The 18,099-nt window shown below is 43.1% G+C and overlaps 1 protein-coding gene across 1 annotated transcript; it reads right to left on the reverse strand.

The window, feature by feature from the left end:
• Positions 1-8,025: 8,025 nt before the first annotated feature.
• On the reverse strand, positions 8,026-14,549 carry LOC102824964 (cytokine-like protein 1-like). Its single transcript, XM_006877285.1, has 4 exons — positions 14,406-14,549; positions 10,526-10,570; positions 10,210-10,338; positions 8,026-8,109 (listed from the first exon to the last, which is right to left on the reverse strand). Exons 1-4 carry the CDS (start codon positions 14,547-14,549, stop codon positions 8,026-8,028), a joined length of 402 nt encoding a protein of 133 aa, XP_006877347.1.
• Between the last annotated feature and the right edge of the window lie 3,550 nt (positions 14,550-18,099).

The following is an 18,099-nucleotide window of genomic DNA, read 5'->3' on the forward strand; positions in this document are numbered from 1 at the left end:
ATTCTTCTATTTCATCTTCACTGGCTTTAGTGGTTGGTGCATAAATTTGAATAATAGTGGTATTAACTGGGCTTCCCTGTAGGTGCATGGATATTGTCCTATCACTTAAAGCATTGTACCTCACATACATATGTATATGTAAAAATTTGTAGTAAATACATAGGTACTTAAACATTTGCCATTTCATTAATCTTCACATTTACTGTTCATTGGCATTATTTTTCATGGTGTTCAACCCCCAACATTCATCTGAATATATTTTGAAGGTAGACAGTAGGGTTTTCAGATGCACTGGCAGTTATGTGATGATTCCCATGTTGTGATCTGATGTGATAAACCAGTAAGAAGATTAAGAGTAGTATCCCAAACCAAATCCACTGCCATCAAGTTGATTCCAACTCGTAGCAACCCTATATAGGGTTTTTGAAACAGTAAATCATTATGGAAGCAGATAGCCTCATCCTTCTTCCAAAGAGCAACTGATGAGTTTGAAAAGCCAACCATTAATCCCATCATGACCCTGAACCATTGTCAGGGAGTTTCCCAAGGGCAACATTAGATAATAAAGACAGTCAGTAATTACTATTATCCCCATTTTTCAGAATCAAAAAGAGAGACACAAAGAGGCTACATAAATTTCTCACTAACCCATGGCTAATAAGTGGCTGAGCTGGACTCTTCTCCATGCACTTTGGCTCAAGAGCCTTAATCTTGGCTCTTTACCCAATCTCTGAATACCCTATATGGTTTTGTTTTGTTTCACAAGGTATTGAATGAAGTCAAGGGAAGAAATAGAGCATAGGTTCTAACAATAAATAAGCCCATGGGAGGAAAAAAAAATCTCCATGTTGATGGGGCAAACTCAGTGGAAAAAGACCAGTGATGGGTTGTTGTTGTTAAGTGCTGTTGAGTCAATTCCGATCCATAGCAACCCTGTGTAGGGTTTCCAAGGAGTAGCTGGTGAGCTTGAACCACCTACCTTGTAGTTCAAACAACTTTGCAGTCTGAAGCATTCATTAGTCCATAGTGACACACCAGGACTCCAGTGATGGGTAGGTCCTCCCTTAAGACAAAAAAGCTAACAGTGAGTTAAGACTTACCAGAAGGTTTAGTTTGCTCTGAGGAGGGCCACCTGCTCTAAGAAGGTCTTCACTAATGTTGAGGACATAATGAGCAAGTACAGAAGTCATGAGATATAGAGAGGAAAGGGTTGACCATGGAGAAAGGAGAAGTAGGTCATCATGGTACTCAAACAAGCACCCATTCAACTGGAATGCAGGAGAGAAGTATTGTGTAAAGAAACCCCTTTAGGAATTGATAATAATGTCTTTGGAAACCTAAGTTGACTCCTCTAATCTTTGGGTCCCTTTGTGTGTACATACACTCTTGGTCACACAGTTGGTAATGGACAAAGGATACACCGGTTTTAGTGGACCAGCTTCCCCTGCTATGATCAACACTGTTAAACATTCTGATCCTATCATTTTATGCTCCACTTCCTGGTTTTCCCACACACTTGTGTTTGGACTCTTTGCACCCATTAGAAATCTCCACAGCTGTAACTATCCCCTATCTCCTTCCGTTATTCATTCCATTTTTGTTCATTTCTTTTCGTTTTTTTTTTTTTTTTTTTAAGATGTGTTGACAAGGAGAAAAAATGTGTGAGTTGTCTCTCTCTTTTAAAAACTGATATATTTTTTACTGTTGTTGAAAATATGCATAGGAGAACTTACACACATCTCGGTGATTTTTACGTATGAAATTCAGTGACATGGTTACATTCTTCAACTTGTGCAACCATTCGCACCCTCTTTTTCCAAAATTATTGCTCCTCATTTTCAGAAACTCTTTGCCCCTTAAGTTGTCTAGCTAATCTTTGGAGATGCTGTTGTGAAATTTAGCCAATAAAGATAAAGAGCACAATGCTCAAGGCAAAATTCTTGAGTAATTAAGCTAAGTTATCATTTTGGTTTTAAGAAGACTTTAGGAGATATTTTTTTTATTTCAGTCTGAACTCCATTAGAATTTGAAACTTTGTTCTGCATTGTTGTTGTTGTCAGTGCCATCGAATCGGAACCAACTCATAGCGACCCCATGCACACCAGAACAAAACAATGTCCAAACCTGGGCCAACCTCACTACCGCTACCACACTTGAGTCCATCAGTGATGCCACCTGGCCGATCCAGCTACCAAAAGGAAAGAAATAATAAAGATAAGAACAGAAATAAATGAGATTGAAAAAACAGAAAAACTATAGAAAGAATCAGCAGGACAAGAAGCTATTTCCTTGAAAAGATTAATAAAATTGACAAACCATTGGCAAACCTAACCAAAGAAAAAAGAGGGAGAAGACACAAATGACTCTCATTAGAAATTACATGGTTAATGTCACAATGGAACCAAAGGAAATCAAAAGGATAATAACAGAATACTATGAAGAGTTGTACTCCAACAAATTCGAAAACTTAGAAGACATGGAGACATTTTTAGAAAAATAGGACCAACCAAAATTTACACAGAGTGAAGCAGAAAACTTGAACAGACCAAGAACAGAAGAAGAAATTGATCAGGTCATCAAAAAACTCCCAACTAAATGAAGTCCAGGCCCAGACAACTTCACAGGTGAGTTCTACCAAACACTCAGGGAAAAACTGTCACCAACTCTACTCAAATTATTCCAGAATATGGAAGAGGATGGAAAACTTCCTAATACTTTTTATGAAGCAAGCATAACCCTCATACCAAAACCAGAGAAGGACATAGCTAAGAAAGAAAACTACAGACCAATATCCCTCATGAACATAGACGCAAAAATTCTCAACAAATTCCTAGCCAACAGAATCCAGCACCTCATCAAAATAAAAATACATCATGACCAAATGGGTTTCATAAAAAGGGATGCAAGGATGGTTCAACATTAGAAAAACAATCAATGTAATCCACCACATAAATAAGAAAAAGAACCACATGATCATATTGATTGATGCAGAAAAGGTAATTGACAAAATCCAACATCCATTCCTGATAAAAAACACTCAACAAAGTAGGAATTGAAGGGAAATTCCTTAACATAATCAAGAGTATTTGTACAAAACCAACAACCTACATCATTTTCAATGGAGAGAGACTGAAAGCCTTCCCTCTGTGAATGGGAACCAGACAAGGATGCCCTTTGTCACCGCACCTTTTCAATATTGTTTTGGAAGTATTACCCAGAGCTATACGGCAAGATAGGGAAATTAAAAGCATCCAAATTGGCAAGGAGGAAATAAAGGTCTCTGTCTTTGCAGATGATATGAGCCTATACATAGGAAACATAAAAGACTCAGTAAAAAAGCTATTAAACATCATTGAAAGACTCAGCAAAGTGGAAGGGTATAAGATCAACATATAAAAATCAGTTGGATTCCTCTATAGTAACAAGGACAGCACTGAAAAGGATATTAAGAAAGCAATGCCTTTTACAATAGTCACCCAAAGGATGAAATATTTAGGAACAAACATAACCAGAGAAACAAAGGACCTATACAAAGAAAACAACAAAACTATAAGAAACTACAAGAAACCAAAAGAGACTTACAAAAGTGGAAGAACATACCATGTTCCTGGATAGGAAGACTCAACAGTGTGAAAATGTCAATACTACCCAAAGCAATGCACACATATAATGCAATCCCAATCCAGATTCCAGAAACATTATTTAAAGAGATAGAAAAGACAATTACAAACTTTATATGGAAAGGAAAGAGACCCAGGATAAGCAAAGCACTGCTCAAGAAGAACAAGGTTCAAAGCCTCTCACTCCCTGATTTCAAAATTTACTACATAGCTACAGTGGCAAAAACAGCCTGGTACTGGTACAATGAAAGATGCATTGATCAGTGGAACAGAATCAAGAATCCAGAAATCAACCCATCCACATACAGCCAACTGATTTTCAAGAAAGTGCCTTGGTATGTTACATGGGGAAGAAATAGTCTCTTTAAGAATTATTTCTTTTGTTGTGGGTCTGTTCAAGTTTTCTACTTCACTCTGTGTAAGTTTAGGTAGGTCGTGTTTTTCTAAAAGTGTATCCCTCTCTTCTTCTAAGTTTTCAAATTTTTTAGAGTATAACTCTTCATAGTATTCTGTTATTATCCTTTTGATTTTGTTTGGTTCCATTGTGACATCGCCCATGTGGTTACTAATGAGAGTTATTTGTGTCTTCTCCCTCTTTTCTTTTGTTAGGTTTGCCAATGGTTTGTCAATTTTATTAATATTTTCAAGGAAATAGCTTCTTGTCCTGTTGATTCTTTCTATAGTTTTTCTGTTTTCAATCTCATTTATTTCTGCTCTTATCTTTATTCTTTCTTTTCTTTTGGTGACTGTAGGGTCCTACAGTTGGTCAGTTTCTGATTGTTGGAGATACTGTGTTAATGTGTTGATTTTGGTTCTCTCTTCTTTTTGGATGTGCGCATTTATTGTAACAAATTGTCCTCTCAGCACTGCTTTTTCCATGTCCCAATGATTTTGCTATTTTGTGTTTTCATTCTTGTTTGTTTCTAGGAACATTATGAATTCACGTTTAATTTCTTTTTTTACCAAGTCGCTTTTTAGCAGGGTGTTGTTCAGTTTCCATGTTTTTGACTATTTCCTTGGTCTTCTTATTGTTGATTTCTAGTTTTATAGTATTGTAGTCTGAAAAGATGCTTTGTAGTATTTTGATTTTGTAAATTTATGGAGGCTTGCTTTGTGACCTAACACATGGTCAATTCTGGAGAATGTCCCATGTGCACTGGAGAATATCTATTGTGCTGTTGTTGGGTTGAATGCTCTGTATACATCTATGAGGTCAAGTTGGTTGATTGTCCTGTTTAGTACCTCTGTAACTTTGTTGAATTTCTTTCTAGTTGTTTTTTCCCTTTTCAAAAGTGGCGAAGTTATCCAGGACTTCATTCTTCTTGGTTCAACCATCCACATCATGGAAGCAGCAGTCAAGAAATCAAGCAATGTATTGCATTAGGCAAATCTGCTGCACAAGACCTTTTTAAAGTGTTGAAGAGTAAATATGTCAGTTTGAGGACTAAGGTGCACCTGACCCAAGCAGTGGTATTTTCAGTAACCTCATATGAATGTGAAAGCTGGACAGTGAATTAGGAAGACCATAGAAGAATTGATACATTTGATTTATGGTGTTGGAGGAGAATATTGATAGTACCATGGACTGCCAAAAGAATAAAAAAATCAGTGTTGAAAGAAGTGCAGCCAGAATGTTCCTTGGAGGCCAGGATGGCCAAAGTTAGTCTCTCATATTGTCAGGAGGGACCAGTCGCTGGAGAAGAATATCATGTTTGGTATGGTGGAGGGTCAGGGAAAAAGAGGAAGACCCCCAGCGAGATGGATTGGTAAAGCGACAGCACCAGTGGGCTCTAGTGTGGCAATGATTGCGATATTGTCCCAGAACCAGGGAGTGTTTCATTCTGTTGGCCATAGGGTCACTATGAGTTGCTACCGACTTGATAGCACCTAACAACAACATCCTCAAAGCAACTTTTCTGCCTTATTTCAGGTAGAACGTGATTTTTTCCTTCCTCTGCTGTCTCAATTTTGCAAATCTCTCCTCTGCTAAGGAAGTATTCGTTACACTCCATCTCAGTATTTCTTAAGCTCATAATAAGAACTCAACAAACACTGAGGAAATGAACAAACACATGCATACTTATCTGAGATGTACAGATTTGTTCTTGTCTTCAGTGTTTTACATTTTTTACCCACAAATAGCAAAAGATCAGCAGAGTCTGGAAATGGACTCTCCCTCCCAGTACTTTTGTGTTTATCTGAAGTTCCTCTGACATCACTCTTTACCTGTCCAGGGAAGTTACTTTCTGAACCTGAGTGTACTTCCTCAAGTGCTAATTGGGGTTGTTCACATCCTTTCTGCAGTATCAGTCTTGAGGATTAAGGGGTCTAATGATCCTGTGTGCTGACACCACGTCTCAACATTTTATTGTTGTTGTTAGGTGCCATCGAGTCAGTACTAACCCATAGCGATCTTATGCATAGGAGAACAAAACACTGCACGATCCTGGGCCAACCTCACTATTGTTGTTATCAGCTCTCATATCTTATAAAGGAGCTCTTGTGTAGCCCAAACAGTTCAGATGCTTGGCTGCCAACTGAAAGGTTGGAGGTTCAAGTCTACCAGTGGCATTTTGGAAGAAAGACCTAGTAATCTAAAAGGGGGCTTCATAAAGTTCATGGAAAAAATTGAATTAGAAAGGAAGATAATTTTTCCAGAAACTCTTTGAAACCCCCTAATACTACCAAATACAGCCATTGAAAACTCTATGGAGCACAGTTCTACTCTGATACCCCTGGGGTCAGTGTGGCTGGGAATCAACTTGATGGCAATTTGATTCTCAGGAAGAGGTAGACGTTGATATTGGTAGTAAAAGGCATCAGCTTTGTGTAACTTTTCTCTATAAAAGGATTATCTGCTGACAAACTGATTCTGTAGACCTGTCTTTTACACGAAATTACAAACACAGCCAATTACCCTCATGAATCATTTGAGAGGGTAGAGGTGCCAAAGACCAAGGACAGCATGCTTGGTACAATGGAGGGTTGATGGGAAAAAAGGAACACCCTTCAAGAGGTGAACTGACACAGTGGCTACAACACAGACGCAAACCCAGCAACAATCGTGAGGATGGTGCAGGACCAAGAAGTGTTTCCTTCTGTTGTAGGTGCAGTCGCTCTAAGTCAGAACTGACTTGATGGCACCAAACAACAACATCAAGGAGGAAAAACACACACAGAGGGAGTAAAAGAAACGATAGGACCCCAGTAAAATCACGGGGATATTATTTGTTTGTTTGTTTATTTAAATCAACATTTGAAATAGTTTTCAATAGTTGCTACTTCATTGAGATTTTTAAATTGGATTCATACATTAATTGGACAAGCATGTGTTTATTTGTAAAGACTGTCCCTGGGTGGCACAAAGGGTTAATCACTCGAGATGAGCAAAAAAGTTGATGGTTCAAACTTAGAGGTGCCTCAGAAGGAAGGCCTGGAGATCTGCTCTGGAGAGGTCACAGCATTCTAAACGTTCTAGAGCAGTTCTACTTTGCACACTTGGGATCAGCATGAGTTGGAATCAACTCAGGAACAAACACAACCTGCAGAGAGGCAGTGTGGGATCACTTACCTACCAACGACTTCAGGCAGGAGAGACTAACCTTCCATAAGCATCAGCCCCCTACCAGGCTCACCTCTAAGTTGGTTATCAAGAGCTTATGCATTGCTGTTTGTCGTAAACGCCAGGTGCTGTACTGCCAGCAGGGACCACAGAAGATCCAAAGTCTGTCCAGACATCCATTGTAATATACTTCAATAATATTCACCCAGAGTGGACTGGAGCTGACCCTTAGATGACCATACTTGGTAGAAAGACAGAGAAAGATGCAGTAGGCTAAGAGCAGGAACTTTCAGCATAAACTCTCTGGCATCCAACTAGGACAAATACAGTAGGCTGTGTGCTTCTTCTTGAACAGGTAATCTTTATTTAATTCTCACCACCTCTCAGTGAAAGGATGGATCCTGCCAGCACTATGTAAGAATCTTGCAAATACATCTGAGAAGAAATACAATTCCTTTAAAAATGAAAGATAGTGGTGATGAGAGTTGGTGTGGGAGCAGGTATGAACTAGAAGCTTGATTCAGTGTGAGCAGATTGCTATCAAAGAAGAGAAATGGCTTCACTACTCCATAAATGTAGTGATGAAAACACTATGGTACTCATGCTCACACTAACTATTCATACAATCTTAGTGATTGAATAAACACACGTGTCAAATATTCTGGCAAAGACAGAACACAAGGAAGTAAGAAACCAGGCTTTTAACGATGCTCAAAGTAGGTTCTTGGGTAGGAACACCAGTCCCGCTTCCCAGAAGGCAGAAACTGTGAACTTTTGAGATGCTACAGTAACAAGGGAGCGTGTGGGGGCTGCAGCTTTAGCCTGTAGTATTTCCTTGGATGCTTACATCTGGAGATCAGGCAGTGATGTGGTCACTGGGGCTGGGTACTCCAAAGCATTGCAGTCATCCAACAGGAACACTAGATCCTGAAAAAAGATGTAAATGAGCCAGAGGGTTACTGAAGGTGTCTATGGAACCCATATTCCTATAGGAGGCTATCCTCAAAGTCCATTTTACTGTGAAAGCCCCCCATATCTTATTCTCCAAGGAGAGGCAGTCTTTTCTTCAGGGTTCATGGAGTTTTGCATGTTCTTTATTATTACTTATGGAAGGTGCCCATTCTTTGGTTGACCAGATGGATGGATGGGTGGGTGGATGGATAGACGCATGGATTGATGGGTAAATGGATGGATGTATGGATAGATTTGTGAGTGGGTAGATGGACAGATGGATTTATGGGTGGGTGGGTGGATGAATGGATATATGGGATGGATTTGTGGGCGGATGGATGGATGGATGGATAGATTTGTAAGTGGGTGGATGGATGGATAGATTTATGGAATGGTGTGTGTAGGTATGTATGTATGTATTTTTGAGTGGGTTGATGGATAGATGGGTGGGTGGATGGATGAATGGATGGGTGGATGGTTGGATGGATAGATGGATGGATGGATGGATGGATGGATGGATGGATGGACAGATGGATGGATAATGTGTTTATGGGTTGGTGGGTGGATGAATGGATGGGTGAATAGATGGATATATGGATGGGTGAGGGAGTGAATGAGTGAATCTTAAGTACTGAGCCATGGCTCTGGCTAGGCTTTCGGAACAGCATGACCATCAGCACTAGAAATTGCCTTTGGACACTGTTGTCTAGGACACACTAATCCACACTACTTTAGGATTATTTCCCAGAAGAATGGGAAACCAAAGCTGTTGCCACTGAATCCATTCCGACTCAGTGCATCATAAAGTGGAACTGAGTTTGTTCCATAACAGTTTTTGGCTATAATCTTTATGGAAGGAATCCTGGTGGCATACTGGTTAAGTTATTGACCACTATCTGGAAGGAAGGTTGGCTGTTCAAATCCACCAAGGGAGAAAGATGTGGTAGTCTGCTTGGGTAAAGATGTACAGCCTTGGAAACCCTATGGAGTAGTTCTACTTTGTCCTATAGAGTTGCTTGGAGTTGGAATCAACTCAATGGCTGTGGATTTATCTTTACAGATCACCAGGCCTTTTTTCCATGGCACTGCTGAGTGAATTAAAACTGCCAATCTTTAGCAGATGAGAACAAACTATTAAGACCACCCAGGGACCTTCCAGAAACCAAGGGTAGAGGAAAATGAGGAGAATGGGTGTGAAGAGTAAACACATAACAAACCTTTGAAGCAGGAACAAATCAATTATAACTTAGTAGCCAGTTATCAACATTTCCTGATGGCTTACACAGGCATAAAGATAAAAATTCATGAATTAGCTACCAGGGAGAGATTTTAGGATACCTAGAGTTACTGCAGCACTCAGCATACAGTAGGAGTACAGTTAATAACTTCCTAGTAATCTCATGAGATGGTCATTGTGCTTGTTTCCAGCTCTCAAATGAGAGGAGAAGTAGAGCTCCCTGCTCAGAAGCAGCAGGACAAGAACCCAAGAACTGGTCACCTGATGCTGATGCCCATATGGGATCCTAGAACCCTACAACTCCACTTTCTTAATCTTATCTGTGCGGATGTTCTGTATTTGTCTGCGTGGCCCCTTCCTCCTGGGAGTACCTTAGGGGTGCCAATGTGACAAGGGTGATGGTAGTTGAGGATGGACTCTGTGACAGGGTGGTGGTGGTTGAGAATGGACTCTGTGACAGGGTGATGGTGGTTGAGGATGGACATTGTGACCATATGATTGTGGTTGAGGACAAGATCCGTCACAGAGTGATGGTTGAGGGTGGGCTCTGTGACAAGAGTGCTTGTCTAGGATCAGCTTTCTGATAAGGCAGTGATGGTCAAGTACAGGTTTTGTGCTGAGAGGTGGCCATCAAGATGGGCTTTCTAACAACAGTGATGGTAGAGGATAGCTGTTGTGACAAGGGTCATGTTGGTCAAAGATGGGCATTTTGGACAGAGGAAACATCTCACCATTTCTCCTCTTTGTCACTCATCTTTTCCCTATCCCCCATTTCCTCCAAACCCAGTAAGCCTTGGCTGATGACAAAGAGAAAGGAGTTTTCCAAGGTGCCCACTCACCTGCCGGCAGAATGAGTTCATGATCGTATACAGTTTCCGCACCTTGTCCTTCAGAACATCTACCTGGACCACTTTCCAACAGTGGGGTGATGCCACGAAGTCCCGCAGCTTGGCCAGCACACAGTAATTCTGGGGGTGGGAATGGGGAGGGAGCCCAAGATGTCAGCAGCAGGAGAGAAGGGAGCTGGGTCCCACTTCCTCCCAAATAGCATCTTCCCTTTTCCCATGCCATGTAGTCAGGAATGGGGGATGTGGGGGTCTGGCCTGAGCCCCACATAACCTATGCTGCCTCCTGGGCAGAGAAAGCCCCTCTTACGTGTATATCCAGGTAGAGTCTGGGCAGGTATCTCACACACGGCTCCTGCAGATAAGGATACAGGCTGCTGTCATGCTCATAAGCACACATTCTCACCTGGTCACAGACTGAGGCCAGCTTCAGATCTGGGCTGTCCTTGATGTAACACACACACCATGACATCTGGTGTCACGGACCACATCCTCGAACACGGTCATTGCGCTTCCAGAAGTCAGCTCCTAGAGGTCATCCCTGGTGCCACTTTCTATGAGTTGTTAGGTACCCTAGAGTTGATTCCTACGCACAGCAAACCCGTGTACAACAGAGTGACACAGCCCAGTCCTGCACCAGTCTCACAGTTGTTCCTCTGTTTCAGCTCAGGGTTAAAGCCACTGTTTCAATTCATCTCACTCAGGGGCTTCCTCTTTTTTACTGACCATCTACTTTAGCAAGCATGATGATGCCCTTCTCCATGGACTGGTTGTTCCTGATAACATGTTCCAAGTATGTAAGACCAAGTATCAGCTCACTTTTAAGGAGCACTCTGGCTGTACTTTTTCCAAGATACATGAGTGAGTGAACTAGTTTTGATGTATGTATAAGTGATGCTGTGGGTTAATGTGCCAGACTGCAAAGCCGTTTGAACTGCCAAGGTTGGCAGTTCAAGCTCACCAGTTGCTCATGAGAAACCCTATACAGGGTTGTTATGGGTCAGAACCAACTCGATGGCACTTAACAGCAACAACATACATATATATATATATTGTTGTGAAGTGTCGTTGAGTAGGTTCCAACTCATAGCGACCCTGAATAAGATTTCCGAGGAGCAGCTTGTAGGTGTGAACTGCCAACCTTGTGGTACACAGTCAAGTGCTGATCCTATGGTACCACACCAGGAGTCCATGTATGTGCATATGTTGTGGGTATATCTATCACTATCCACCTATTCTAGGTATCTGTCCATCTATCCATCCATCCATGTATCTATTTACCTACAATTATGGAAGAAGTGCAGCCAGAGTGCTTCTTGGAGGCCAGGATGGCCAAACTTTATCTCTCATACTTTGGACATATTGTCAGGAGGGACCAGTCACTAGAGAAGGATATCATGTTTGGTAAGGTAGAGGGTCAGAGAAAAGGAAGACCCCCAGCAAGATGGATTGTCAAAGTGGCAGCATCAATGGGCTCAATCATGGCAACAATTGTGAGATTGGCCCAGGATTGGGCAGTGTTTTGTTCCATTGTACACAGGGTGGGTATGAGTTGGTATCGACTTGGTGACACCTAACAACAGCAACGGTAACAAATGTTTTTAGTTGCTATCAAATTGATTCTGACTCACGGCACCCCATGTATGGAGAGTAGAACTGCCCCATAGGGTTCTCAAGGTGATTTCAGAAGCAGACTGTGAGGCCTTTCTTTCAAGGTGCCACTGGGTGGGTTCTAACCACCAACCTTTAGTGTGTTTAACCATTTGCAGCATCCAAGGACTCTGTATATGTTGTGTTAAACGCTGTCAAATTGGTTCCTAATCATAGCAGCCCAGTACAGGGTTTCTGAGGCTTTTAAATCTTTGCAGGAGCAGACATCTTCATCTTTCCCCTTTGGGGTCCTGGTGTGGCACTGTAGGATAAGCATTGGACTCTGAAGTACAAGGTTGGCAGATCTCCATGGGAGAAAGATGAGGCTTTCTGCTCCTGCAAAGATGCAAAACCTCAGAAACCCTGTGCTGGGTCACTATGAGTAGGAACCATACTGGTGTGGTACTGTAGGATAAGCACTGATCTGCAAGGCCAGTTTGAACTGCAAGGTCAGCTGTTCAAACTCACTAACTGCTCCTCAGAAGTCCTATACAGGGTTGCTATTAGTCAGAACCAACTCGATGGCACTGAACAACATCTGTGTGTGTGTGTGTGTGTGTGTGTGTGTAATACTGGTGTGGTGCTGTAGTAAACACTAGATTGCTAACCACAAGATTGGTGGAGCAAACCCACCAGTCATTCCTCGGAAACCCTATACAGGGACGCTAAGAGTTGGAACTGATTTGACAGCACTTAACAACAACTTACATATAGATGCTCACATGTATATATTTCAATGCCGTTGAGTAGGTTCCTACTCACAGGGACTCTGTAGAACAGAGTAGAACTGCCCTCATTGGATCTCAAAGGCTGTAATCTTTATGGAAGCAGATGGACACATCTTTCTCCCTGGGAATGGCTGGTTAGTGGCCTTTTGGCTAGCAGCCAGGCGCTTAACCACTGTGCCATTAGGGCTCAAACAGAACAATGATTGCGAGGATAGTGCGGGGCCAGGCAGTGTTCTGTTCAGTTGTACACAGGGTTGCTTCGAGTTGGAACCCAATGGCCGGCGCCTGCCAACCAGATGAAAAGCTGACGCATGCGCCTCCCGCATGTTACAGCCGGCTACATCTAGGCGGTAGAGTTACAAGTCACGTTCCCCTTCTTTACCTTTGTGCATTTTCCAAAAGTTCTACAAATCGCAGCACTTTTATAAGCAGGAAAAGAATAGGGTAGTGAAATGGTTTTTAAAAAGAAAATAAAAGGAAGGTGTTCCTTGAGCTACCATAGAATGTAAACATTAATATCAAAGAAACAATTACGTTTCATTTGAAACATTTTACAAGTGGTAAAAAGATACTTAAATACTACCCATTGGAATAATTATGCTGAAAGTATTTAGTTTTTCCATTGGATGAGCAGGTAGGTCCCCAGAGCTTCCCCTCCTGAGTTCCTGGATCTGCTTCTTAAAATAGTACAGGCAGACCTGAGAAATAGGGCAACACAGCTAACATCGCCAGGAGTGATGTTTACCCTAGACTATCATCTACGAAGTGGGCAATATCATCATGAAAAGCACTTGAAATGTTGTCAGAATGACCACACAAGGGGACACAGGGACACAAAAGAGTACTTGTGCCTCTAGACTGGTTTGATGCATGGTGGCCTTTGATTTGCAGGCAGTGAGATAAGCTGAGGTGTGCCTGTGAAGGTCACAGCCACGGACGTGCTGAGTGTTTGCACCCACAAAGCTGCTCTGAGTGTCGCACCAGCTCCACGCCCTCAGCCCTCCCCTTTTACGGATGAGGAGACTGGGGCGTGAGGGCTGTGTCATCTGCTCAAGGTAAGAATGGTACCCAAGACTGTGAGCCACCCCTTTTAAGAATTTTCAGTGAATGAATAGGATAAACCAGTCTACCCAGCTATGTTCTCAATGACTCCCCTTCATCATGCCCTGCCCCCATGTGTCAGAGAATAGGCTTCTCAGTGGCTGATTTTCAGAAGTAGATTACCAGGCCTTTCTTCTGCGCTACCTTGAGAGCCCTTGGATCTCCAGCCTTTCAGTTAGAAGCAGCCTTTTAACCGTTCGCTCCATGCAGGGGCTCATAAGCTGATTTTTTGTTCCTCCTTGACTCTGGAGTTCTAGGCTTTGTTTTTTGTTTTTTACGTTTTACAGCAGGTCTCCAGCCTGTATAGTGATATCGTTGATTATTTTCTGTTGCATTTTTTTAAAAAAGCAAACCACTGGCATGGTCTTTCCTGTTGTTGGGTGCCCTGGGGTCGGTTTTTGAATCATGCTCATCCTATGGGTGGTTCAACAGTTAAGGATTCGGCTGTTAACAAAAAGGTTGGCGGTTCAAACCCACCCAGACCTGGTTTTCTGCTCTGGTAAAAAATGACAACCTAAGAAACTCTGTGGGGCAGCTCTACTCTTTCACTTGGGGGTGCTATGATCGTCTCTAAAAAAAATGGGGATCAAACACAAATACACAAGTTCCCTTGATTGTAACAGAAAAGAAAAATAATCCTTAGATGGGGAAGGTCAGAATTCAAGTGGTTGGGCACTGGTTTTGTGAACACAAGCTCCTAGGGGAACTCACCGAGAGCTCTGTAGCTTGCAGGTTCTGGTAGGCACCAGCAATTTCCCGGCTCAGGCTTAGCATCCTGGAGTAGCAGGTCGGGGGTGCGGGCTGCCCTGCAGGGGGCCAGGTCAGGAGCAGCAGCGCCAGCAGCCAGGGCGTCATGGTGGAGAGGTGGAGAGGCGGCTTCGCTGCTCTGCGGAGGTCTGCCGAGGACTCCCCTTTCAGCTGCAGCCTGGGAGTGGTCCCCTTGCAGTCTGCTATACACGCCCTCGTTTCCTGTGGGGCCCAGCCAAGGTCTGGCTGGCTTGGGGATGGGGGAGGTCCCTTGCTCAGAGGAAGGGCTATGCCTGAAGGGGAAGCAGGGCCTCTGTTTCTGTAGAAGGGTCTTTTACATAAACCAAATGACCTATGACAGAGATGGCAGGGACAGCAGGCGATGTCCCTCCCCCTCCAGGACAAGAGGAAGATGGGATGGATAACTGGGTTGTTCAACAGAAGCTGGGCATGGTCAGTAAGTCCCTTCAGGACTAGCAAAGATGGTTTTGTGAAAGCAGTTGATCACCTGGGGCAGAATGGGGGGAAAGGCCTCACTCCACCCAGCCAGTTCAGAAGTATCAAGTGACCTTGGGAGTGGGAATCCTGGAGTCCAGGAAGGCCAGTTGTCCTCGAGTTGGTTCTGACTCTTGGTGGCCCTGAGTTTCCAGAGTGGAACTGCTCTATAGGGTTTTCAATAGCTGTCACCTTTCTGAAGTGGATTGCCAGACTGTCTTCTGCGTGGACTCAAACCTTAAACCTTCTAGTGAGCAACAGAGTATTTGCACCACGCGGTGGAGGGGGGCGTAGTGCTGATCCTCGGGACAAACGCCCATCCAGCCAACACTGGGAGAATGCAACTCTTCGTCTTGAAGACAGGGCGCAGCTTGTGATTCTCCGACAAGCTCCAACACATGCCCGGTGCAGAACAGACATAGGAGGGATGGGGGAGAGGTGGGGTCTTCAATACACATGACATGGAGTGATAATTTCAGCCCAGCCATCACCTCTGTGTTTACAGACTCCTGGTGTATTGTTGTAGGATAAGCACTGGGCCACAGGTTAGTTTGAACCATAAGGTCAGCAGTGCAAACTCATCAGCTGCACTTCAGAAACCTTATGCAGGGGTGTTATGAGTCAGAATTGACTTGAAGGCACTTCACAACAACAACCAGCCTATACAAGGGGTGGAGCTTCAGTAGTAGACTTCTCTTCCATTCCCGGCCGACAGCTCTCTTATATAGCTACCACCGGCTGATCCATGGAGGCTTGTGTGTTGCTATGTTACTGAATGAGTTTTAGCAGAACTTCCAGACTAAGATGGATGAGGAAGAAAGGCCTGGAGCTCTACTTCCAAAAATTTGCTAATGAAACCATATGGATCACAAATATCCAGTCTGCACCAGATGATGTGGTTGGCACAGGATGGGGCAGCATCTGGTTCCCCCGTGCATGAGGTTTCCATGAGTGAGGGACTGATTTGGAGTCAGCCAACAGCAACAACATACAACAGTGCAATAGTGAAAGGGGGTAACATTTTTTCTTAAGTGTTTGGGTGTAAAATGTGCTTAGCCCCTTTTTTATTTTCCCTTTTTATTGTGTTTTGGAAGAAGTACAGCCAGAAGGTTCCTTCAAAGCAAAGACAGTGAGATTTTGTGTCTTTCATTTTGCACATGTGGTCAGAAAGCACCAGTCCTTAGAGAAGGACATCATCTTGGTAAGGTAGAGAGAGGGTCAGGGAAAAAGAGGAAGATCCCTCCATAGAGATGGATTAACACGGTGGTTGTTAACAATGGTTTCAAATGTGAAAACAATCATGAGGATATTGCAGGACTGGGCTGTGTTCCATTTTGTCATGCACGCATAGGGTTGCTATGAGTTAGAATCAACTTGACAGCACCAAACAGTTTTGGGAAGTAGGGGAAGGTTTATGGAGCAAACCAGTTTTTCCATTCAATAATTCATATACATTTTGTCTCATGCTATGAATTGTAATCCTTACAGTGAAACATCATTTACCCCACGTCCTCCCTGTGTTTCCTGTTTCCATTCCTCCTTCTTTCTTAAACTTTCTAAACACAGTCCTTGGGTAAATGCTGCTCATTTGATCTCAAATGGTTAAATATTCTAAGGAGTGCATGCCTCACTAGTGTTCTTGCTCCCATTGTCTGTTGTTTGGCTGAAAATTGAGCCATCGGCTTGAGTTCTTTGGATCCTGACCCTGGATGAGTTCCAGAGCCTTTTTATGTGAGATGGGATGAAGAATCCGTGGCTCAGATGACCACAGTAAGGGTCCTTGTCCAGACTGACCAGAGCACCGTGTCTAGTTACGCAGATTGAGAATCTAGGTCTGAGCTAACATTAGCAGCTTCATCTATGAGACAGATAGTAAAGGAAACAGCCCCATTTCCCAGATGGAAAAGGAGAATCCAAAACTTCCATTGACTTGCTCAACATCACCAAGCTGTAGGGCAGGGTATCAAAAGGAGATTATCTTCTGACCTCTTAACATCTCTCCACCCCACACTGTGGAAGGGGATAGAGGTTTGACTCTCCTGCTACACAAGACCAAGGACAACAAGGACATGGAGCTGTCCAAGAGAGTAGAAGATTCTCACTGAGCAGCTGCTATATCAGCCGCACAAGACTGAGAAAAAATAAGAAGAAGCAATTCATGGTGACCCCATGGGCAAAAAAATGCACAGCTGCCAGTCCTGCGCCATCCCCACAATCTGTTGCTGGTGGGACCACCGTAATCCATAGGGTTTTCATTGGCTGGTTTTCAGTAGATCTCTAGGCCTTTCTTCCTAGTTTATCTTAGTTTGGAAGCTCTGCTGAAACTCGTTCAGTATCTCAGCACCACACAAACTTCCACAGACAGGCAGGCAGTGGCTACACATGAGAGGCATTGACAGGGAATCAAACCTAGATCTTCTGTATGGAAGGTGAGAATTCTGCCCCTGAAGCACTACTTCATGTCAATTTAACACTGACCATCATTTATATAGTAGCATCGGTGAGGCAATCTGCTTTGGTAAAGATTGACAGCCTTGGAAACCCTATGGATTGTTTTTACTCTGTCCTAAGAGGCACCTATGAATCAGAATCAATGGTTTGGTTTTTTATTTACTTTTTATCACATATCTGAAGCCAGTACATCATCTGCTGTGCTCATGCCATGAGCCTCGCTCAAAGTCACAGAAATGGGTTCTGCTGTCTCCATTTCCCAGGCAGCAGATAGGAAGGTCTCAAGGATCTGAACCTGACACAGTGTCCTCAGCTAACAAGGACAGCAGTGGAACTCTGGACCAAATGTCCCTGTCTCCAAAACCTCTCACTATCAGGGAGGCAGAGAAGGGACTGAAACATGCCCCACATGTACAGAACAGAACAACCAAGACAAGGATCAGACTGTTGAGTAAAATAGAGCATGGTGTTTCAGGTAGGGAGCAGGGTTGCAGATCAACATCTGAGCTGGAAATCCCAGCTCCAGCCCCTCCTCACTGTCTGGAGAAATCCCTGGAGCTATGTCTGAGATCCTTTCCAGCCAAGGCAGTCTATTTATCTACATTTCTGGTGTTAAAAATCCTGGACAGGGCTCAAAAGTTTCCTGTTTTGCAGGCAAATGAGTTCTCTTAGCACCATGATCAGCTGTCCCTTTAATTACTTCTCAAACAGA

Source organism: Chrysochloris asiatica, unplaced genomic scaffold, assembly GCF_000296735.1.
Source record: "Chrysochloris asiatica unplaced genomic scaffold, ChrAsi1.0 scaffold00454, whole genome shotgun sequence".
NCBI lineage: Eukaryota > Metazoa > Chordata > Mammalia > Afrosoricida > Chrysochloridae > Chrysochloris > Chrysochloris asiatica.